Raw genomic sequence first — 25,415 nt, 5'->3', positions numbered from 1 at the left:
TCTTTCAATAACAGCACAAATGACAAACACTGCCAATTCTTCACAATAAAGTTTACAGCTGCAGTCCAACAATCAGTTGATGCCCAGAAAATCATAGATAATTGAAATTTGATAAATACGATTCAAGATGGGCAAAAATTTTTCAGATTGGTATATCATTGGCAACCAATGCCAAATTAAATGGATGCTGACTTAGCCAGACTGGATTTTGGGTGACACTCCCCCTCCTAACAGCTGAACTATAATCCATCCAGGCCATCCAGCTGTTCGATGTTTAGTGTATGAAAGCCAGGACGTTGCGATAAAAGCACTGTTACGTACTGCGTTGATTTTTTCAATGTTCTCGGGTCACATAATGTATTGTTTAAAATTTCTGTGCTAATAATTTATGTAATTCATTGAATATGTGCATCAAAGTGGCTTGAAATACAGCACTAGTTGTTACTGCATCTAGAAATGATAATCGATCAGATCACTGCTCATCTTATCTCGACTTTCAAGCATGCAGAAGTTGAAAGATGAAATTGCAATTTGCTGACGAGGATCATCTCACATCTGTCATCGCATTAAACTTGAGGTAAGTGATTTCACAATAATTAACATGTCGAGAATTCATAATGGAAAAAAGTTTCATCTTTTTTTTTATTAAAATTAGGTGAGAATTTTTATTGTAAGAACAGAAGAAGAAAAATATCAAAGATCGTGTTCATCCAGTTCAATTCGTTATATTCTCGAAGAACAGGCCAAAAAAAGTTCATTCATTAATTTGAAGTGAGAATAATTTCCTCCTTTTCAAACAGAATAAAACAAATTCATTTTCAATCACCCTTGGCAGCACACTATGGTTTTCTGCCTTTTTCCCCAGTGTCATATATTTTATTTTGATAACTCGCGCCACTGCGCACAACTCGAAAAAGAGTCTAAAATATTCAAGCCATAAAATATGAATAAAGGAGCATAAAGTTTGTTTCCAATGTAATTATTTTTAAAAGACACCCACGCTGAGAGCGGAGCGCTGCTTTTTATCCCGTCGAGGGTTTCAATTTCCTCACTGCCTCGCTCTTTTTATGTATTTTTATTTCGGCTGTGTCGTGCCCGCTTGCTCTCTTTTTTCTCTCTCCGCTCGCTGGCTTGCGTCTTCTCCCCCTCGGGGGCGTATAAAAAGTTTCACTTATCAGTTGTTGAATAAATCAAACTCGGAAGCAAAGTAATTTTTCCTCCTTAATGCCTATCAAGAGCAGCCAAAAGGTGCGAGAGATCGAGGGGTGCAGCCGAAGGGACAAGATAGACATTTTTAAATTTGGAATGAAAGGAGCTAGTTTGCGATGGTTCATTAAGAAGAGGTGCGCACCCCTGCGCCTTATTATTGGCGGCATTATACAGGGGGGATGAAAAAGGCACTCGACAGCCACTCTTAATGCTGCTGGGGATCGAGATGACTTTTCAAGGCGAGTAATTTTTTGTTTACCCGAGATTAAAAAATAAAAGGCAGTCACGCAGCCAAGAGGTTATTTAAATTTTTATTGGAGGCATCGGGCCCATTACACGTGTCATGTTACTTCTTCCTCTTGCGACGGAAAAACCAACCCCTATGGTGATATATTTCAGAAAGTTAGAAATGAGCTCTCGCTTTTGTGTACTTTAAAGAGTGGTGAATTTTATTTTCCTTCCATTTAACGTACATCATACATTGCATTTGCTCAAATGAATCGTCCATACTCGGTGATTTTACAATCGCACTCTCTCGTTGTCAGAACCAGTGTGAATTGGGAATAACAGTTTAATTTTTTTATTTCCATTTGTACAGACTGATTATTTATTTTTTACATTTCACACGCGGAAACTCAACGACATCTGCGAACGGAAGTTTTGATTTGTCAGGGTGCTCTTTACACTGGGTGCTACAACGGAGGGAAATTCAGATACATTTTAAAAGGTTTATATCAACAAATACAATTAACAAATTTACAGAAACAGAAATGCTTCCTTCTAAGTAAATTAACTCTATTCACATTTTATTTAATTAATATATATTTTAAACACAGAGGGATCACATAAAGTATTTCAATAAAAAATTGACTTGAAATGACTAATCGTTTTTTTTTTTTAATAATTTTTAATACGGCCGCCACACATCTGTGGTGGGTTTACGCGCCATCGCCCTTCCAGGGCTGGACACATTTGACCGCGCCGGTTGCGTCACGTCAGCCGGTGGCGTTGAAGCCTTCAAGGGTGGTGAAGATGAGGAGGGGGGTGGCGAAGTCGTCTCAGCCCTTCCCTTCATGCTGCAGTCCTCAGGGTGCGTTTTGTCCTCGGAAGAATCGGCCGGAGACTCGAGCGGCGGCCGCAGGTGCGCGGCGGCCATCAGTTGTTCGTGGCCAGGGAAGTGGTTGGGGTAGAGGTGCGAGTAGAGGAGGCTGGGGGGTAGCAGAGGGTTGTGCAGAAACATGCTGCTGTAGTAGCTGTGGCCGCCAAGCAACGAGGGCAGGTGCATCAGGGGAAGGGTTGGTCGGGAGCTGGGGACGGGGGTAGCTGAGGACTCGGTGGTCGCCGAACCGGCCGTCTCAGGAGACCTGGGGCTCAGGGTGGTCGAACAGGGTGTGCTGCGGTGGCGGGATGCAGACGAACTGGAGGTAGGGGTGTCGTTTGAAACTGTCGCTGCTTTAGGGCTGGGGGCGAGCAGCTTTGGACGACTTGTGATGCTTTCGGCGCCTGCAAAGAAACGAAATTAAATCAATTTAATTTTTTATAGCCATGTTTATAAATTGATTGGGTAAAAAATTTGTTTGAATGAAATTAAATATCCAAGATTTGCAAAATTAAAACAAACAAAATAATGCCTCATGTATGTAACGCAAAAAATTTACTTAATCAATTAATTTCTTAATTTTAATTATTTAAGAAATTTTGTTAAATAGTTTTATAGTTTATGACATTACATATTCTTATATTTAATGCACAAAATAAGACTTTTATATTTTTTGTAATATCTATTATCATTTTAGCTTTATGTTAATTTAATAACAAAAAAATTTGATCAATTTTATTCTATAATTATAGCAGCTATTTGGCCAAATTTGGTAATTTAAGATATGAAATCATGGTGCGTTAGTGCTGAAATAGGACTACGGGTTTCTAATAGTGAAATTAATGAAGTTTTTTTTGTAATCTTCTGCCTAAAAAATTAGCAACCACATTACTAGTAGAATAATTAAAATACTATTGTTTAAAATTGTAGGCAACTTGGTAAATTAAAATATAATAATTCTGAATATTGAAATTAAATCAGCCAAAATACGTGATATTACGCAAAGCATTTCCTTCATTCCAATTATATTAAATGATTATAAAAAGAAAGAAAATACACATTAAGAAGTATTTGAACTCACATGTTGCTCTAACTGGAGAATTTGGTCTTGGTAGTGCTTCGTTTGTGCTAAGGTTTTGCAGCGCGGACTGCTCATCATGGACCGCCGTCGCCGCGGCCGCTGCTCTACCGGGAAAGGCGAGTGCGTGAGCGGCGGCTACTGCAGCTGCCGTCGCCGGGAAATGTGGACCGTGTAATCCGGTGGGCTGTTGCAAAGAGTATTGGTGCGGATAGGGGTGCGACGCCCTGAACGCACTCCACGGATGCTCACCAGCGTTCATACCAAGGTGCTGGACGATTCCTAAGAAGAAAGATGACAAAATTTTACATTTATAGTAAAATTACAAAAATTAAAATGAAAAATTTTGATGTAAAAAAAAATGTAATTAGGCATCTATATCTTTGATTATCATAAAAAGATTTAGTTATGGAAAGGTCTATCTTTCCCCTTTCACTGCGTGTGAACTATAAAATTTACGGCCTCGGTGGTTGGCACTTTCGCGACGGCTCATTATTCCTTTCTTGGAGAAGCAATTCGAAATAATCTGCCTAGCGCATTAAAAATGTCAGCAATTTTTACAGATTGCCCCGCGGGGGTGCAAATGTTAAAAGGGTGGCGAGAACGCCGGTTGGCGCGGGCGAGTCAAGTATAAGGGTTCGAAATTAGGAGGGATGGGTAATTAAATTTGGCCGCCGCCGCCTTGGTGCTGCAAATGAGCAGGCGGTCGCCGCTCCGCTCGCTCGCTGCCAAAGACAGCAAAGCCACCCTCTGCTTTAGACGGGGGGGCTCGCGTGTCGCACTCTCGGCAGCCAACCCCGCGCGCGTGAAGCAAAACTTTGTGTTTTCTCTACGCTCAGCAGCTTTTTTCTTAATTACTTTGTCAATCGTCTACTTTACAAGATTGCAGCCTGGAGGCTTGACATTCTTTCTTAATTATGAGCTGCTGCTGGGAAAAATAAGAAAATTCAGCGCGTTCCTCTCTCTCTTCCACTCTCCCTTGGCTGCTTTTATTTTTTAGGAGAGGAGGACACGTCTGCCTGCAGCTTAAGCAAAATTAACGCTCAGCTTTATAGCGACTAGGAGAGAGGAAAAAGGGCGAATCCGTCTTTCTTTCATTAAGGAAAAAAACAAAGCTGCCACTCTTTTTAGCACCGAGCTCTTGATTTCCAGAAGAAGGACGTCGCCTTCCAACTCCCCTTCCCTGCACATCTTCTTCCCTCTTCTTTTCTACTTTATGAAAAGAAGAAGCGGGCACTCTCCCGACTTTTTCCGACGCCACACTTGTACTATACATACTTTCACCGAAAGTGCCTTCACCCTTTTCGCGAAATAATTGCGAAGCGATTTTATCGGCAGCCCGGATTTTCGCGCAATTAACAATTCAGCAATGTTGCCATGCAAATTAGAAGCAGAGGGTGGCGCCTCGCGTCGGACTGCGGCACCCTCTGCCGCGCTGAATATCTCTGCCATCTCGCGCTAACCCTTTCAACCCCCGAGCGACTCGCCAGTGGTGCTCACGCTGTGGGTACCGCCGTTTTCGACGATTTTGCACAGAGCGAGAGCTCTCTCTGTTGAAACGCCGGAATCACTCGACAAGATCCATAATAAAATTTGCATATTCCATTACAAGAAATTTTTTTCTTTCATAGAAATGAATAAATATTTTTAAGTTAAGAATATTATTGAATTACAATGTTTTAAAATATACTTTTTAACAAACACTTTTCATAAAAAAATTTTATAATATTTTTCTTTAATTATTAGATTTTCTGAAATTCTACGTTGCTAATAAATCCAGTTAAACTGGACCAGTTTTTTTTATCTTTTCTAGGACTAAAAATTTGTACAAATTTATATTTATTTTTTACTTGGCATTAGTAAGTGAAAATTATTAAAACTGTAACTAGTTCTTTATTAATCATAGTATTTAAATTAGAATGTACTGCATAAATTTTGAGGATTCGAGCAGGCAAGAGTTGATGATCATTGCTAGTTACACAAAGTCAAATTAATTGAAGTAAATGGATTTTACACGGATCTCCTTTTAGTAAATTTATTTTACTCTGAATTTATTGATATAAGTAAAAAGAATATTTCTTAAGTCAATTCCAAGAGATTTCTTTACTTTTTTTCTCAAAGTAATCTCCCTTTGAGAATTTTCCCCATTTTCTGGTTAAGAATTTGTAACCAACACTAATTGGACTTAATAGATTTGGATCGGAAGGGAAACACGCAAGTCGTGCAGCACGTCTCTTTACTTTACACCTCGTTCCTTGCGAGTCTATTTAATTAATGCGCCCGGAAGGAACACAAATAGGGAAGGTGCGAAAACGCGTCCCTCAAAGAGGGAAGAGAGAGAAGAAAGTAAGTCTGCGGCGCCAAGTGTGACACCGCATCGCTCAGGAACGTGCCGGGAGTTGATAAGCAGAAGGCAGAAAAGAAAAGAAAGAAAACAGACAAAGAGAAAAATAAATCGCACTCTTCTTGTGAGACGAACAAAAAAAATCACATTCCGCTCCCTGCCGGCTGTCATCGCCGGATAAGATTAATTGTCAAATGCGAGAGGGTTGCTGCTGGTTTTGCATCTCAATGCGAGAGCGACGCCCTTGCGAATGCAAAGGCGAGCAGACGTTTGCCGGTGTCTTGGGATGATACTGTTTCCGATTCTTGAGAGCCGGGGCAGATAGTTTATCATCGGCGCGCATCCCCCGCCAAAACCTACTCCATTAATTTTGCATTTCGTGGAGCGCGTTTCGCACGACAGAGATCGCCTCACTGCGATTGACCTGCGGGTCCGTGTTGGATTTGACACCGACCGAAAGTGTGTGAAATGTGACTTGCTTCTTAATCAGCATTAGAGGGGACCGAATTTCACGGCTTAGATTGAAAAGGAAAAAATCAGCCCGATTTCATTATAAAGAGAAATAAAAATAACCTTTAATGAATAATAATTTTGAATTCTAGAATTTTAAGCTTGTTTTTTTAAATGCACTTTTTTTATTTGAAAACTTTGAACTCTTAAACAAAACTTTTTTTCCAAACAAGAATATAAATAAAACTCTTTGGACAATGAACTATTTTATTCTACTTTTGAAGATTATTCTTATACTTTATTCTGGTGAGTGCAGTCTAGAAGAGGACTGACCCCCAGCTCTTAAAAGGAATAGTTTGCAATTTATTGCCAGCCATAACATCATCGCTTTAGTGCTTGCTGGAACAACAATAACACTTTTCTTGACCCCTGGTAAGAAAATCTCCCCCATCTAAACTGGACTCTCCATCGATAAAAATATTAAATCACCAACGGAAATTCCCAAAGTCAGTCAGGTTCTATACAAACTTACCTGATAGTTTGAAGGGTAACGATCCAGCCAAAGGGTCAGGTATTCGAGGCTGGTCAAGGGGGTTGCCGAAGTGGAAGTGTGTTCGATGACCAAAGTGGAAGGGGTGGAACGCCTGGTGCCCTGCAACATCAGTAATTGCCTCTTTATCTGCCGGTAATAAAGCCAGTTGGAGAGCTGCTCCCCCTTGGGTCAAGGCAGCTTGGCACCCTCTTAACGGCATTGGTACGCACACAACTTACTTGTAGTACCTGAGAATTATTTCCGGCCAACGACAGAGAGAAGGGAGATTTTCATCTCCGATGCCCTCTGACCGACTTAATAATTGTAAGTAGTTGTGACATCAAAACAGCAACACGTGATAGGGGAAATTAAAACAAAATAATTTTTCAAATATTTTAGATTTTGTTTGGTTACTAATTGAAATTATTTAGAGCTAAAAATTATAAAATTAATTTTTGAGAGATAATTTCTTCTAAACTCCATATTACTTGTGAAATTTATTGGTAGTTGTAAAGCGTTGCTGTTTCCACCCCACAATCACTTTATGAGTGTTTGGCAAACCAATTAATTAATCGTGCGCAGCAATGCAATAAAACAACGTCCATAGTTTTTGGGTCAATAAAATAAATTGACGGTTATACGGGGCACACACACGTCGGATTTTACATGCTTGGCAAGCAGATTGGAGGTGTTTCAAAAACGCAAACGCATATCAGATCAATTAGTGTTGTGTTATTTGGTCTGCCCGTTTGACTTTTATTGACTCCTACTTTTTTATTGCCTTCTATTTCTATTTTATTTATGGTGCCTCGCAACAACGCCGGCTGAATGGAAAATAAAATACTCAATGGCAAATATTGAAATTCCCTTTGATGGATTTTGCCGATGGAATAAATTGAAGATATCAGCTTTAATTAAAAACTGCTACGATTTAAACAAGAAAGAGATTGTGACCTGGAGTGACAAGAGTGGATCGATACCCTACTCAAGGATCAGGGGTGTAATTGGAACGAAAGGAGAGGCTACAAATTTCAATGTGTGTGCGCCTGGCCGAGATGAGGGCTAATTAATAACGTATGGATGTAGTGCATTGAAAACGCACTTACTTGTCTTACTTCTAGGCTCCCGAGGCCCATCAACCGTCACTTTTATGGCTTTTGTGTAGGTGGTGATCTGAGGCGGCGACGTGCTCACAATTATGGTTAACGTGAAGCTCTTTCCTGAAACAATCAAGACAAAAAAAATTATAAATTTCATACGGATTAATTCATGGAAATTTTATGTAAAAGTGTAATTAAAAAATAATAATAATGTGGCAATAATTAAAACACCAATTTAAAGTTCATGGCATGGTTCAGATTTTTTGATTGAACAATTTTGTTCAGTCTTAACATGTTAAATATAACCGAGACAGCTCTTCCATTTTCATGGTAGGCGTTAATTTTTAAATTAAGGTCGCAAGTGCATTGGAGTGACACGTGAATAACACTAATGACGGCTGTTTTACTGCGCTTTTCATATTTGCAGTAGGCGCGCACATGTAAAGCAGTGTGTGCGTCAATTTGAAGAAAACTAGGATTTTTCCATCCTTCTTGCTTTTAATTTGACAGAAAGAATAAAAAACGGAGCAAAACAAGCAATTTGAAAGATGACCGAACAATTTTCAGTTTTTATAATGCAATGTAAGGAGATGAAGTAGAATTTTTAAAGCTGAGATTAAATGCGGAAAATGACGGTGCAGCGACTGGGGGCGCGACCCTTTTTAATGCACGATGATGAAGTGGCAGAGTTTTTCATCAGTCAGTGATCACAGCAGCACGCGGTAACAGCTGCAGCTAGAAAGAGAAATAAATTTGCTGACTGCAAAAGACCGAGCGCCAAAAAGTAGGTGGGAACTTTTCTCATTTCCAGCAGCGAGTAAGGGGAAATATTTTTTTACAAATCTTAAATTTAAAAGTGCATTAAGAATTTTCTAATAATATAAAGTTAACTTCAAGTTAATTTTTTATTTCCAGGGAAATTTTGATTAACCACCCAAGAAAAGCCATTACAAAAATTATGCAATACAAATAAATTTCATAAAAATTTTTAAATAGGATTTTTTTTAATGTTTCTAATTTAAACTAAAGTGAGATGTTTTTGTATTTACAAAATTTAAGTAAGGAATGGAGCAAAATACAAAAAATTAAAATTTATTTGAATTTTAATAATAATTGTATTCAGAAAGACCTTTTTAGATTAACTCACACGAGCTTAGCCCTAAATAAAGACCGTGAGTGGTCAAGCAAACTGCGTGGTAGTCGCTTCGGGGTACCACGTGAGGGTTTTTGTGATACACTGGCGGGCGCTCGAGAGGCCGTTTTGCTAATTGGAGGCCTCAAACTGCGGCTCATTGTTTCCCACCTTGGCCGCGTTTGACCCTGATGGGCACATCTTACCTTGACCGCCACTCACTCTTTCAGTCCGACCAGAGACAATAAAACGCGGCCTGCTTCAATCTCGCCGGGGTTCTTTATTCTAACTTTTTTTCTCTTTCTCTCTGCTTTTATTGCTGTGGAGAGCGGCCGGCGAAAAAGGGAATAAAAGAAAACGCGCGCGCGTGCATAAAAAAGCTGCGAGATGATAATAATTCTCGGGTTACCATAGCAATGAAAAATGGTTAAATAATTGAGGCGCACCTCAAGATGGCTCGGTTGAATAGTTAATGCGCCGCTTTTCTCGTTCTCTCGCATTGTTCTTAGCATGCGGTCTTGCCAGCCAATAACGCAGCTCGCAATCATAAAACATTTCGCAGCCCCGGCCTGGGAGTTGTACAGCGGCAGAGAGCTAGACTAATTTGAGAAACCGACCGACGCACCCACGGAAATATGGCTTGCCTTAAATGAAATTAAAAATAAAATATTTATATCAGCGGCCAAGGTGCAAAAACTCATTTTTGGAGGGGATATCTCTGGCTAGATTCTCTTTTCTCTTTAACGAAAAGTGGCAATTTTATACTTTTTATTTTCTAAATGAAAAAAAAACAAAGCATTCATTTACAATTCTAGCAGAGTTGATGCATTTTGTTCAATTTAAGAAAAAAATATGAGTAACGTACATGAGATTTTTGAAACAAATAAATTTGAATTAATCGTATTATAATTATTATCAATATAAACTTCACAAAACAAGAGTTGAGAACTTAACTGAGGTTTCTGACGAAAACACGTTCTTAATAAGACACACTTCGAAAATAAAAATACTTTTTAGGTTAAATTAAGTATAATCAATAACAATTTACCATCGGCATCTCTTTAAAACTTAACAAATGTTAAATTTGTAAATCATTAAAATTAAATAAAAATAAAAATTAATAAATTTTATTATGTATTTAATATGTCAAAAAAAAACTTTAAAAATTTTCGTATTTAAATTTTTTTTAAAAATTAATAAATTTAATTCTTATTATAAATATTTTTATAAAATATTAGTCTCACTTGTCTCAATACCCTAGATTCAAATAACAAAATAGTGTGTTATAATTATTTACTATGCTACACTTAAAAAATATTTATTTACTATTCTTTAATACATGTGCAAAATTTATAGAAAACCTTTGAATTGTGACTTAATTTGCAGATTTTTAATAATAATAATTCAAAAACATTTTTGCATTGAAGCAACTATAGCTATTTTAAATACAATTTACATTTTCCAGCTCATGCACTCGTACAAATTGTCTCCTTGCAAGTTTCAGATTTCCAAGTGTGTGTGTGTGTTTAATTATAAATTAGCGCTGACAGGCGGTTGAAACGGAATAATGTGGCAGTCTCACACACACATCCGACTTGTGCAGCTCGGTACCATTCTCACTTTTGGAATAAGCGTGAAATATTTATGAGACTTCTTGCGTGTTAGGCGAAGAGAAGAGGCAAGACGCGCGAGTCGGCGGCCAACAATAATAATTATTATTATAAAGGGCGGGAACACGGATGCAACCCCAAAATACAACCCTGCCTGCGTGGTTTTGTTATGAAGTAGGCAGTCAACAAAGCAAACACTGCCACCGTGGAGTGCGAGCAAGAGAGGGATGATTTGCGTCTAAACGCCCCTGACAGACATGCAACCTACTATAAACGTCAGCGATTCAGTCAAGCTTTGAATAATAAATTACAATAAATGAATTCCGGCAGAATTCTCTCTTAATTTGCTTGGAGAATGAAACAAAGGGGGAAATTATTATCAATTTACTTCTTATTTACTGGAGGAGTAAATTAAAAATAAAATGAAAATCCGCAAAAAAAATCTACTGCTTGATTGCTCTGGAAAAAGTCCAACAATAAAACCGAGGTTGCTCGGCTTTCATGTCGCCACGCGTTTCAATTTAAACCCCACAAAATAAGACGAGAATCGAATTGGGTCGCCAAGTCAGCTATTTTCCGAGCCAAATGGCATCTCTCTGTTTTGCTTGTTTTCCCTCTCTCCGCACATTGAACCTTCATAAAAAGAACACACACACCCATATTGATTCGATATATAAAGACGTTATTATTCTGGCATGGGAACTGCAAAATATATAGCCTCAATATAACTCGATTGGGGCTGTGCACCATGCATAAATTGGTACAAACGAACACGTCGCTGTGTAAGCCAACGAGGATTACCGCAGACTATCACCCGCAAACAGAATGCTTCAATGCGTGGCTGTAAAGTTCTGCGGAGTTGGAAAGCAGAGCGAGATGCCAGTGCTTGGATTGAGACATTTGCTCAATAGCGTGCGCGCAAAAAGTGGTGGAGTCCTGACAGGGTTATTTCAATACACACAATTTAATTAAATTATTACATTCAAGATTTCTAAAGATTTTTTTTTAATTTCTTTAAAATTTAAAAAAAGGATTTTAAAATACATAAAAATTCTTCCTTAAAAGAATTTTGAATCAGGATTTTAAACATCTATAGTTGAAACAGCTCAATAATTGTGAAAAAATTTTAAGAAAAAATAAACATTTTGAAACATTCCTCAGTTTATCTTTTCTACAAAACCGCATTTTGCTTCCTCGCAACTGCCGTTGGGCAGCCACTTTTATTTTCTAGCAGAGTGGGCGCTCGCACATCACGCTCGGCTCGTTCTTAACCAGCGTGAAATTTGGCAGTGTGTTTTCGCGTGTCTTCTTCATCACTGGCAATACTTGGAGAGGGACGAAACGACAAAAACGCCGTGGTGCGGTGGTTGCGTCGTCGTCGGCGGCGGATAGCGTTTATCTCATTACACACCCACCACGTCTCTATCCGCCGCAATCCAACAAGGACCACGCAGACAAAACTCGAGCAACTTACGCTAGAGAGACAAACAATTCACGCTCCAAAGAGCTTCATAACCTCTGCTCAGCCAGCTCGTGTGAGGGAGACTTTTCCAATCCAAGTATAAAGATACACATGGGAATTTTATGCTTTTTGAAGTCAAATTTGAGAGATAATTGGTAAATGGAAGAAACTTTAAGTTGACGATGAAAAATAAATTTAGAAGTTTGAAGTTATTTTCAAATTAAGAAAAAAAAACAAATAGAATTTTTATCTAAAAAAATGTTTGTAAAATTATCTAATTTTAAAAATGCTAAAAAAAATTGAATTGGAGAAATACAAATAATTTTTAAAGTGGATCAGATTCTTTTTTGTGATTATTATTGTATAAAGTTTTAAAATTCAAACCTTCCCTTTAGCAAAAACCTCTTGAAATATGAAGAACAGAACGTCTTCCGCATAAAAATCGATATCACCCTAACAAACCATAAAGTGTGGCGCACCGTGAAATAGAATAAAAAACAAAGCATGCATGTGAGTTGTCACATGCATCTTTTCTTCTTTGCTCTCTCTGTGCTAGGCGTGGTGCACAAAGGAAACCTCGGCGGCTTTCGGGCTTCCTCTCTTTCATCATCGACACACACACAGAATCAAACACGCAAACTACCGTGGCGCAAAAAAAGAAGAGAAAAAACTGGCGTCCCGACCAACAGATTCGTTAGAAAGACTTCCAGCAAAAGAATCACACCGGGCCATGTTTGATGTGAGAACCACATAGAGTGCAGAGGCGCGTCTCGGGTAACAAGATAAAGAGGGTTGTGTTTGCGATGGACCACAGAAGTCTCCGCGCGCAACCGAGTTCGCAAGGTGTGGGGAAAAACTACCATTCATTAGGCTGGAAGAATGTCAAGTTCAATAATGGTTACTTAAAAATTTCAATTTATAAATTAAATGACGCAATAAATAAACAATTATTGAAGCATTTAGTAACATATTTTTTTTAAACATATAAATCTAAAAATTATTTTAACATATTTTATTTTTATTCAATGTAGGTATTCAGTTATTTTTGTTTTTACTATTTTATATAATTTGAAACCCATAAAAATAATAACAAAATATACAATTGATAAGAATTTTCAAGCGTTATAGCAAATTAGATATTCTTATCATTAAAGAAATTTGAATGTAGAAGATCCATCTATGGTGCATTTCATTTTTTAAATTAATTGAATATCGCCAAAAAAATTTACTTAATAAATCTTTTATTCCTCTGACAAAAAAATACATGCGTTTATCGATGACATGATCATTTTCACTTCGTATTTTGTAGAGATACGGTCAGTTCAGTTACATAAACTTGGCCATTACAATTGATTTTTTTCTATTTTATCTTCGAACACAAAGAATAACAATTAATGCACATTGATAGATGCAATATTCTCAATGAAGCACGAGAAATAATTTTAAGCTTTTATTTTTTTAAACTGTTCAAATCTATTATTATTTTATTGCCGCTTCTTCGTCAAAATCTGTTTATAAAACCTTGTCACTAATAATGCAATGTTGTCATTTTTTAAACTCTCTCCTCCTCTCAAACGTATTTTCTGCGTGATCTCAAAAAGTCTGTCATGCTAGCTGTCCTAGACAGGAATCGCGTATGATACTCGCACAAAAGGAGAGGGTGTGAGCGAACATAATACGGAAACAGTAGCGACGACGAGGGAGGTCGGCACGCGGAGGGTTGATTTTTCTCCCCCGGCGAATAAGGAATATAATAATGTATAAAAGGAGCAAGGGTGACATCATCCACAACAATCGATCAATTTGTCACCATTTGAACTTGGACCCCCGAGCTCCTGCTTCTCTGCACATACTTAAAGAGCAAGAGCGCCGAAAAAGCGTAAAAAGAGAGAGGGCCACGCACGTTTCACTTCTCACACACTGTCCACATATTAAAAATGACGTACGCGCGTTAAAAGCAGCTGTGACGTTTTAGCACAACAAAGGGACCCGTTTTTGCGTCGATTCTGCAGTTTATCAAAAAAATATGAAAACCTCTTTTGAAAAAATCGAACGACTTTTGGCTTTTCATTATTTTCATTAGGGTCTTATTTGCGTTGGCGGGTCAGGATAGTGCGTTTAACAAAGCTCATCAGGAATTCAGTGTAAGGCGCGGGGGCGAGGGGTATTATATGAGATTTTAATATTGTCAGCATCAATGCGAGAGCTCGTCGGTAGCCCCCGAGCGTGTTTGGAGTAAAAACAGCAGCTCCGCACTCGCAAGTCTTGGCTCCAACGGCAGCATTGTAATTAAACTTGAGTAGAACAAATTGTTTTTTGCCTCGAGTTATGCTGCACAGAATCTCTTTAATAAACACGGTGTAATAAAGCTTAAGAAAGGATAAACCGGATTCTTCCCCCTTTTTATACAAGGCTATTGCATTCTGCATAGAGAGATTTTATTATGAGCTTACGCCTCGGCAGAATCTTCTCCGAATTCCAAAATACTGCACTGCAAATTAGCAAAAAGTTTATAATTTAAGTATATAATTTTTTTTTGAGAGTGCATTTATATATATATATATAAAAAATAGCTGCTTTTTAAGACAAATTTTAACAGTAGGCATTTTAAATCAATTATTTAACAATGCTTTGTTTAGTTGATTGAAAAATTGCATTAAAATAAGTTTAAAACTTTTTAATTTTAAAAAATGGTTTGCAACAATGTGATGTAAAAATTAACATAAATTAACATAAATTAACAACAATATTAATATTATTATTAATTTAATAATAACGATAATAATTTTCTATTTGAAACTATAAAAAAATACTTTTATTTATTGGAATGATCAAATTTAATGAAAACATACATTGATATTATAATAATTCGAATTTTTTATTTTAAATTCTGAATTTTTGTTTACCAAAAATTAAAAGTTAAAAATTTCAAATAACCTATTTTAAAAACATAGTTGTAGAAAGCGCTGATAAAAACAAAAAGGCATTCTAGCCCCTCTTCATTTTGAGTGTCGGCCACCTGCTGGTAAAGGTCTTGCCGACATTTGAGACCTCCTTAAATAAAAACTATGCCCTCAGATAACCTTTTGATGCAGCTCATTAAAAAAGGCGCCCTTGTCTACCGCTGCTGCGATAATGTCAGAAATCGGCAGCGGAAAGAGATGCTCTTTTCGGCCCGCTCTTCCATACATATTTAATTTGTCTTCTTGCAAAGCAGCGTTAATTAAGCCGTGCTAATGGCCAGCAAGTTTGTTGGGAGCTTTTTTCCCAAGGGTCGCCCACCGTCGCCGAGAGAAGAATTCACTCGCCTTATTTTCCGAGCGTGCGGACGGGGGATGAGAAAGTTTTCTCAAAGATTTACTTTTCCGCTGGGGAGGGAGCGGGCGAAGCATATTTTCTTCTAGCTCCGCGTACATGGGGATGGATAAGATTAAAGAGTAAAAAACACAGGAGCGCAAAAGAGGGTCGCGTGCGCTCAACATTCGACAGCTTCTCGCAACGCAATAATGTTTTCAAATAGAGAGAGTGCAAAAGGGGTGTTCATCGCATCAGCGTAAAACGGTACAAAAGGGGTTGCATCGCGAGCCAGATTATTAATTCTTTAATTACGAATAAGCTGCGAATATGCAAATTTGAGAATGGGTTCTGGGGAGTGACAAGGGTTGCGATACGGCACAGTGCGATAATTATTTTTAATGTACTGTAAATCATTCATGAGCGTAGCGTGAAAATTAAGTTTAAGCACATAGAAAATAAGTATTAGCTGACAGCAGGACTTTTAAGAGAAATAGTAAAATTTGTACGCAAAGTTTATCTAGTACTTTTTTTAATAATTAGATTTCATATTACTTTTAAATAAATTAAATATCATGATGAATAAAATTTAAATTTTTTTAAATTTATATTCAATATACGCTTTTAAGTTTCAATAAATAGCTATTAATATTAATATTACTTTTAAAGTTAATATTTCAAATTTGAATATATTTTTTTTTTTTTACTTTATTAACTAAATTAAATAATTTTCTGTCAACAGTTTATATGGGCCAGTCTACCAAGCAAACTGTTTTTTCACTCTCTCCGTCACTAAAACTATTAAAATAATTCTGCGTGTTTCAGAATTGATGATAAATATGTGGAATAACTTCTGCAAATTCTTCACTTCCTCAACAAAGTTGTCTTTAATTCAAATTTTTCCGTTTTTATTGTTACAGCAGAAATCTTTTAGCTTTGTATGACTCCTCATGAATGATTAATAATAATAATTTTCCACCACATTAAATCCAACCTTTCCTCAAAACATGAAAACGACGGCTCCATTAAACATCCCAAGAGCGGTTGGTGGTTTTCTTCAAGCCCACCGCGCCACCGACCCGCCGCCGCCTCGACGTATGCATGCATTGCGGTGAGCGCTTAATTGAGAGATTTTAACGACCAAATTATTGCGTGTAACCAACCCAGGCTCAGAGATACGAAAACAGATCACACTCACCTCTGCCACTTCTTCCGACGAACCTGAGGTCGTTGAATTTGGCCACTTGGTTCTTCATGATCGCCGAACAGTTTCTCAACTCGGCACAATAGTTCTCGTCATTGCCAGCGCGCACGGTGACCAGGGTGCCGTCCAGCACGTCGCCGAGGGCCACCACCTTGAAGGCCACGGGCAGAGTCTTGTTGGAGCGCCAGTGGGGTGGCAACACGGTGCACACAAAGTGCGGACTTCCGGTCCGAACGAGTTCGCCAGGGCGCTCGGCCAGGATCTCGCTGAGCGCCCTCTCGGCAAAGTTCTCAACGGTGAGCGGCTCGTTGGCCGCCGAGGCCGTCGACGAGCCGTTACTGGCCTTGGTGGCCGCCGCGGCCGTCGACTCTGCGTGCATCTTGCGGACGCTGGTCTTGGTCATGGCTGTCAGCGGCGGCTACAGCAGCAGCAGCATGCGGTGTGCAGTTGTGGATTGTTGGGTGCACCACTGAGGTTTGCCACACTCGCCCAATTAGAGAATCATATCGCGGCCTTTTCTGTGGGTGTAGATCCTCCCCACTACCGGCGGCGGCGGCCAAACTTGCCAACCCTACCTCAGTGGGACATAAAAAGAAGAGAAATTGCACTCACTCACACTAACACACATGCTCGCACAGCGCGGCAGCTTTTCTTCTTTTTGGCGGCGGCGGCAGTGGCGGGCGGCGACGGGAGGGGTAAAAATGAGGGTAGGGCTATATTTTTACAGAGACGACTTCTTTCGTACACACAGGGTGGGTGCAGAGCGCCGCCGCCGCTGGTGGGATATGGGGCTTACCACCACTACCTCCACGCGCTGGCCTACCGTACCTTCCACACCTCTTTGGTGCACCAGAAACGCGCTCCTCGTTCTCGTTTTACAAGCCAAAATAGCGCAGTTCGTATTTCACCGGCGCCCTTCGGTGATAAACACGCCGTGGAAAAACTCAACATGTGGATATGCCGAAAAGTTTGCCATCCCCCCACACCGGCACCCTCACTCCCTCGTCTTAAGATTTCCTTCTTGAGGGCGGCGGCTAGCGCTCGCCGATGGGCGGAGAAAGCCAACGACGAGGGAGGAGCTGTCTTCTTTTCCACCGAGAAAAATCACCGCCGGGTCGCGGAAAAAATAGGTGTGCGCATGCTTTGACTCGAGGCGACGAAGAAAGGCTTCTTTTCTTCAAGCCAAGACACCGACCGCGCTCCTCGGTGGTGCAGAATCGCGACAATCGCTCTCCGCACCGCACACCGTTAACGGCGGACAGCGCGGCTCATGGCACACGACCACTTGCTAATTGAAACTCGAGCGGACTTTGCATTGCTTTGAAATCTGAATTGCGATTCCAAGTGGTGTTGTTCGTCCGTGCGTTTGTGTGAAATGAGAAGTACATCCGAAACTGTACACTATAGTTTAAAATAAGCGCGGCGTTTTTTATCATCAATATTCTCTTATCGCAACAAACAATTATAAAATTAAATACGACCCTTCGCGTTGCTAAACACTCGTTCGTCCCCCACGCACAACTAACTCTCCTTTTTTAGATCCACTTGAAAAAAGCTCTCCGATTTTTCCTCTCGCGCGCGCTCCGCTTGCAAAAAAGCAAACACTTGTGATCGCACAATGATGTGGGGCGCCTCATTCTTTGGTTGATCTGCACAGTGAATAATTTAGTACTTTTCCGAGTTATTTGCATGGGCGTTACACAATTGCACGACTGCACTACACTAACAATGCATATGATGGAATTGAATATAATAAGTTCTCTCTCAAAGAGAGATTTGCCCGTGCTCAACATGAAAATTCCTTTTCCTTTTTTAACAGAATTGAAAATAACATCATTAAGCTATACAAGCGAACAATTATTTATGAGCTCCGGCCAGATTATCTTCCCTTCATCACTTCTTGCCAAGCGCAAATAGGGTAGACTAACTGCTGAACAGATGTGTCACGCACGTTGCCTACCTGGCCTACGCAATATTAGTTTCACCCTTCCCCAAATTTAAACAGAATCTCCAGTTACGAGAGAACACCTGGCGGCTTCTTTGTCTCATTCTTGCTAATTAGTAACTTAATGATTATATATGCCGTAATTATTTTTCAAATTTCAAAGCAGGACGAAAAAATCTATTAATAGATTTTTTATCAAATATATTAATAATTTTTTACTTATTATCAATCACATGATATGTTAACGAACACAAGAAATTGATCTTTATTTTGCTCTCAGTGAATTAATTTTAAAGTTCGAAGCAAAAAAAAAATTACTGAAGATATTAAACTTCTAATCTAATTTAATCTATTTTATTACACAATGTGAATAAAAATCATTCAAGATTTTATTTTCTTCATAGGCTCTTAATTAAGAGATTAAATGTTTAAATTCGGTCAAAAAAAAAATTCATCTACACAAAATATTTAATTTTTATTGTCCATATAAAAAATTAAAAAAAAATAATAATCAGATTAGGACTGCAAAGTATACCTCGAAACTTGATAATGAAGTCTCAAGCACGATTTAGAGAAGCAGGCACTTGACACCAAAAGCGTTTTACCGTGTACCCTTACTTAAAATAATAAATCGCATTACGCGAAACGTGGAAACCGCAATACGCCTTTTGAGATAAAAGGATTTTTACAAGGGAAACTCTTCAAGAATCACTCTTGCGTAATATCTCCCACCATGCATAAATTTTTAATAGTGCAGGTCTTATGCAATGCACGTTTAAAAGTGTCAACATTTTGACCTCATTTAATAAACGTGTACATAGAATTGACGTTTACTGCGCTGTTTTTCAATAATTTGTAATTAAAATCTCATCAGAACTTGGTCGTTTTATAAGAAAACATTGTCTGTGCAATTTTTTAATTTTTCTTGAGAAGATTCCGCAAATTTTTAGTTTCTCGATTGATTGAAATACGCTTTGAAAATTTTCATTGCGATGTTTGGATTGAGAAAAAATAGGTGTTATTGATTTTTTCGACAAAAAATATGAAACTACATAATTTAATAATTAATTAAGAAAATTAATAATAATCTTAAAAATAGATGAACTTAATAATAGTCTGATGACTAATAAAAAACCTTACTAAATTGAATCAATTAAATGTTAATTTACAAGCATATATATACCAAAAAAATAGTAAATTTTAAGCATTTTCAACAGGAATTAAGAGCGTAATAAGTGGAGGGAACATGTGTTAACATCTATGGGCATCTTTGCAGGAAGCGTCACAAGATTAATCACATGTTGGATAACCGAACACGTCCATTGAGAATGAGGTTTCGTGTGTGGCAGCAACGCTTCCAGTATGACAAGTCCATTTCGGCGGGCGCGTAGAGGTGCTCCGAGTCTATCTGTATTCCCGGGTAGATCATCACATATCCATTAAATTTAGTCCCTTAGGGACATAGGCAAGGGTCTCTCGCTATCTTTGGTATGCAGCGGCGGACACATCAGCTCAATTTCGCCAGACAACTTGCAGCACCGGAGACACACAGTGGCAGTCTCAAGGGAGTCGCCGCTCGCACACAAAACCTCCACTGCATGGTCTTTGAACCACTTTAAAGGGTCGCCCTATCGGTATGTAAATCAGGTAAGTTCGCTACATGCGTGCAAGCGTGTCTCTTTCATTTAACCCTCGTCCTACAAGAAGAGCGGTGGTCTTACTCGGCAGTACCCGTGTTTCTGGTTGACCTCGGTACTTCAGTCAGAACTTGTCTGTGCTGATTTTGAATTTACATGCAAAATGTAACAAAATTTTGTTAGCTTGCGTCAAATTCAACTCTAAATTCTATAGTAACTTAAAATAAACATTTTTTTTTCTTTGCATAAAACTTAATAAAATTTAACTCTGACTGACAATTGTGAATCCGACAAAATTTAGCTTAAGGTCTGATCATTAAAATAATAATTTATGAATATGCAAAGAGCAAAAATGTCCAAACAAAAGGTTAGTGTTAATGTTATTGAATTGGTGACATTTTAATTAATTAGGAATCATTGAATGGCAAAAAAAATTGTAAGTTTAGAAATGATACATCATAGCTCTTTTCGCAGTGGGTTAATTATGGAGACACTTGAATTTTATACTCTTTTATAGCAACAAAAAAGCAAAATATTAAAAACATTATATAAAAAAAAATGCTTATTTTTGTTAATTATAATGCACGCATCATGCATTTTATCAATTTCGGCTTTTAATTTATTGAGTTTATTTTAGGGGTAAGCAGTTGCACGCTTGTAGCGTTTAATCAACAAACATCAGTTTATTTATTTATAAAAAAAAAAACAATAAATTTTTGCATTTAAAAAAAAAAACATTTTATCATTCCTGTTCTAATGATTTGAAGGATTTGAACAGCATTAGGAAAACCCCCAGGCTTAACTTACAAACAGAAGCAGATCTTTTACTGAACCCAATTAATTTATTTTAATTAGGAATATTTGTGTATCCTGGATATAAAACTAAACTTTATAATTAAGTTAATTAAGTACCTTTTTTCACAAGCAAACAAAACGATATTTAATAAATATGTCTATTGATTTAAATTTAATTTAAATCTAAATATGAATTAACAATTATAAATTATAGCACACTCAATACCTTTTGCGATAAACTGAAAGTGTTATGATTGTTCAAATTGGCACTTTATTTTAGAGAACGCGGAAAATAATAATTTTTAGAATCCCAGCTTCGGAAGTTCCCAATCCAATTTCGCTCGCTCTCCCTTGACGAGAAATTTCCATGCGATTGAGAATCCAAATCAATCAGCCGAAACGCCGGGGGCTTTTGGACAGACGAAATATTAATTCTCTTATTGCGCGAGTGGAATTCTCCGACAATGATCGGTGACTGCGAACGATTGGCCACGAGGGCGGAAAATTTCTCCGAGGGTACAAATGTTTGTGTCCCTTTCGGAGCTCGCTCGCACAATGAGATACATTTTCATCAGCATTCCTGCGTTTTTTATGCCGGGCAATAAAAGCGGCCACCTACCCAATTTACAAAAGATTTGGCGAGAGGGTGAAAAGAAAGATTGATCTGAACGAGAGATGCATGGGGTGCGAGCAAGACGCCTCGGCGAGCCACATTCCTCCAGTAATAGGAAACCACGTTCTTCTTTCCTCTCTTTTGTGAATATTTTCTTTTATTGCCCTCCTTAAATGTGTCCACCAGAGCAAGCATCGCTGGGGAGAAATTACTCCTCTACTGTTCGCACTGCTGCGATGATGATTATGGCCGCGCGCGATTCGCGAAAAAAGAGATAAAACGTGTCAAGTGGGAAAAGGAATTCCGTGCTGAGGGTGCTGGCCAAATTTATTATACCGGCCTGTCCGAGAAGAGGGATTTGCGATGATGCATACTTACTTAAATACGCTGACCCTTGTCGTCGCACTCGTCCACTTTGCTGATTAGCTTGAGTGCTGGGATTTTGATGACTTGCTTTGTAACTCGTTAGCTTTTGTAGTCATATAAATTTTGCAAGCCAACTTGTTTATTTTTTACCTCAAATAGGTCCCAAAGATAAATAATTAATTCTATTGGAAAAAAAATATTAAAATTTGACAGGTAGAATCCTAGAAATCTAGAACAATTGTTCGGATTTATCTGAATATTTTTACTTCCTTTGTAATTTGTTATAAAACAGATAGTGTTTAAATTTTACTGCTTCAAATGGTGTTCTTTCTAGACAAACATTTAACAAAATTCATTCAGCATTTCCGTACATATATCTGCAGCTAAAATGAAAAGAACAAAAGAATCAGCCTTAGAAGACAATGATATAATTTTTATTCAATATAGACATTCAGCAAATCAGCCTAATTATATAAAATTAAAATTTAAAAAAAGGTAGTTTGTTTTTTAAAAACTAGATAAAAATCAAGTGAAGAGAATTCATGAATGACATCAAATTGATCAAATTATTAAAAATTTACGACAATAATATTAATAATTTAAAAAATCAATAACAAATAAGTTTGTTATATATAAATAGTTATAAAAAGTATTGCAGATTTAGTTTTTTTAAATGATTTTTTTTAGCTTCTTATATTTACGCTTATACAAGCTTAATATATAAGTCTTATATAAGGTTTTATCATGCGATATTATCTATAGGCAAAATAATTTGCTCAATTTAAAAGAAGCTTTGATCTGAATTAAAGCTGACTTTTAGTGTAGAAGAAATCTAATCAATCGCACTGAAAATTCAATGATATAAATTGAGTGCTTAACTTTAATTATGTCAAAATCAAAGTAAACAATTATTAAAGAGGTGTAAATTTTTGCAATTATTATTAAAACTGAACTTTTAACATAATGATAAATTATAATTTTGCTTGCTTACTACTATCATTAAAATACAAAGAAAACTGGATCATAATTTTAAAAAGAAATCGGTACAATTAGGAAGCCGAAAACTAAAAAAAAAAGATTATTTAATTATTTAGTTTCCTTAAAATTATGATTTCAGCCAAATGATTTTGAAACCAAAGTGGCATATTTTTTAATAATAATTCTTTGACCAATATAACTCCATTTTTTTACTCCAGAAAAAGCAGCAAAACTTAAAGGGTATAAGGCTTTTGAAAGCTGCAGGCGGGGTGTTGAGCTGCTAACTCTCATTACCAAAACAGCGCCAGCAGGAAACACAAGTTGGCAGTGGTGCAGCGGTGGCGGCTCCCTTGTTAGGGCTGAGGCTCATTTTTGAGGAGGCAGGAGTGAGAAAGGAGCGTCTTTTAATAATATTACAGGCGCGGCACAGCAGCAATATAAAATTAAAGCGAAAAGGAGTGCGCAGAGAGCGTGCAAGTCATTATTCAGGCGCGACTCTTATTTTCTTCTCTTCTCCAACAAGAAGAGCGAGCAAGGGAGCGAAAGGAGAAAAGCACCGTGTGTATCCGCCAGGCCAAATAATATCTCAAAAAGCGCGGCGGCAATTTCCCTCTCGCTTCATCTCTCTATCTTTTAACTCTCAGCCACTCGAGCACAGCAAATACCATTAACGTGAACTCGGCTGCCAGATTTAGCTAATGAAATACGCCTGCTGCTTGCGTGTTTGTTATTCCAAATAATAATCATCATAATTCTCTCTCTTTCGCGAGCGCACTCTCCAAACTTCTTCTTATTTGACGCGCGCGCGCGTGTGTATATTTTAATTGTGTTTGCTTAAGCTAGGGTTCCTTTTATTTCATTTGAATCGATGATGGTTGATTGTGACGGTGAGATGTGCAATGCGTTTTTTTCTCTCTTCATCAGTAGCAGCGTGCACGGGAGGAAAATTTGATTGGAGGCGTCATTTAAAAAGATGGGCTGCATCGCTGCTTTCATCCAATAAGTTTTGTGCTTAACTAACAGGAAAAATCATTCATTTTCGCCACTCGGCGCCCTTGCTTGAATTCACCTTTGATCGCACTAATTTCAAGCGCTGCAGGAGTGCTGTGACAAGAAATGATTTTCATTTTAACTATTTTATAGTTCATTAAAATTCAACTTTCTTGTGCAAAAAAAAAAAGGAATATTTTGTTAATTATTTGGTAAAACGCTATATTGCATTAATACAGTCAAGAAATGCTATGCTGATATTAATACTATCATATTAAAAGAAATACTTCATAAAAAAACGCCTATTTCAACAAGAAATTGAAAGTTATTTAATAATATATGGTAAAATATAAAAAATATTTTTAACTATAAATTAAATTACATAAATAATAAAATTTTTCAATTTTTAAAAAAAATACAAGAAATTGATTTTAAAATTCATCCAAACCAAACAATTAATTTAAATTGTTATGTGCTTGTTTTCAAAATTCTAACAGCTGTCATTATTTGCAAATAAATTAAAATTTCCAATCAATTTCATAGTGTTAGAGGAAAGGCCGATTTTTAATTCAAATCACCATGCATCAACCCTCGATCGTGAAATTCTACCACGAAAAAAGTGTTAGAGATTGTTTTTGCTGTGGACTGATTTAAATAAACAATATAAATAATTTGAATTCTTTTTTTTCCTAATTATTTTATGTATAATAATAAAATGTCTTTTCTCACCTTTCACACAAATATACTCTAAATTTTATTTGGCTTTATGCAATGGTGGAGTCAAGTCTATAACTTGCATCTGGTGCCTGCCGTACAATACACTGGTTAGGGGTGAAACTATATTTCGCTGCTGGCTTCATTGCAATATTATCCAGTGCCGTGGGTCTTAATCGCATGGAAAGAGTGCCTCGCCATGAATGAGGGATGACGGTCTGCACTTTATTACAGCAGGGGCTGTAAATTGCAAAACGCAGGAAGAAAATGTCAAAAATAAAACAAAGCACAACAGCAAAACTTGCCTTTCCTTGTGAAGTTCTAAGAATTTTGTGGAAAATAATTGCAAAAATCTAACCATCCTTTGAATTAAATTCAAAGGCCTGCGTGGTTAGCCCGGCTTGATGGAATATAGTCGCGCGGCAATCAGTAAAATACACATATCCAGGCTCTGCCGTCATAATCTGGAAGAGTCATTGTCTGACTCTCTAATCTCCAACAAGCAGATGGCTAATATGGTAACTTGTGTGGTGGAGTCAGTCCTCCGCTCTCGCTAATCCTATTAGCGCGCCCCGAATCAAAATTGCCATAGAAACCCGCCGAATGGATGAAAGCTGAACTTTGTGAACTCTCATTTCTTGCCAGGCAAATTTTCCAAAAAACTAATAATATTAAAGTATCCTGCAATTAATTCTGTTTTAACCTTTAGATCTCTTTAAAAAATATACGTACAAATTTAATGGAAATGAGACTCTTTATTTTCCTTCATCCATCTCTCATTTGAGATGTGAAAGAGAAATTTTCCCCGCCGATTTTGGTTTGCTTGGAAAAGAATTTTGTATGAAGGCTTTGTGTGTTTTGCC

General features: G+C 37.6%; 1 protein-coding gene across 2 annotated transcripts; it reads right to left on the bottom strand.

Annotated features, from left to right (window-relative positions):
- Window positions 1-1,657: 1,657 nt before the first annotated feature.
- On the bottom strand, window positions 1,658-16,961 carry LOC132198751 (runt-related transcription factor 3-like). 2 transcript variants are annotated; one of them, XM_059622960.1, is made up of 5 exons: window positions 16,509-16,961; window positions 7,819-7,932; window positions 6,713-6,832; window positions 3,390-3,668; window positions 1,658-2,712 (listed from the first exon to the last, which is right to left on the bottom strand). In XM_059622960.1, exons 1-5 carry the CDS (start codon window positions 16,915-16,917, stop codon window positions 2,117-2,119), a joined length of 1,518 nt encoding a protein of 505 aa, XP_059478943.1. In that variant the 5' UTR covers window positions 16,918-16,961; the 3' UTR covers window positions 1,658-2,116. The 2 variants fall into 2 exon arrangements, with proteins under 2 accessions (XP_059478943.1, XP_059478952.1); XM_059622969.1 differs by having other exon boundaries at window positions 7,828-7,932.
- Window positions 16,962-25,415: the final 8,454 nt, after the last annotated feature.

The sequence above is a fragment of the Neocloeon triangulifer genome, unplaced genomic scaffold (genome assembly GCF_031216515.1).
Source record: "Neocloeon triangulifer isolate White Clay Creek 2 clone unplaced genomic scaffold, ASM3121651v1 ptg000001l, whole genome shotgun sequence".
NCBI classification, from domain to species: domain Eukaryota; kingdom Metazoa; phylum Arthropoda; class Insecta; order Ephemeroptera; family Baetidae; genus Neocloeon; species Neocloeon triangulifer.
Note: the sequence above shows the minus strand (reverse complement) of the source record. Positions and strands in the feature narration are given on the sequence as shown.

Bases quoted from the DNA above. Each gene is read 5' to 3' on its own strand.
- LOC132198751 (XM_059622960.1), bottom strand. From the start codon at position 16,917: ATGACCAAGACCAGCGTCCGCAAGATGCACGCAGAGTCGACGGCCGCG. The intron at 3,669-6,712 runs GTAAGTTTGTAT...CTTTCTTCTTAG, and splicing joins GTTACCCTTCAAACTATCAG to GAATCGTCCAGCACCTTGGT. The intron at 2,713-3,389 runs GTGAGTTCAAAT...GTTTCTTTGCAG, and splicing joins TTCTCCAGTTAGAGCAACAT to GCGCCGAAAGCATCACAAGT.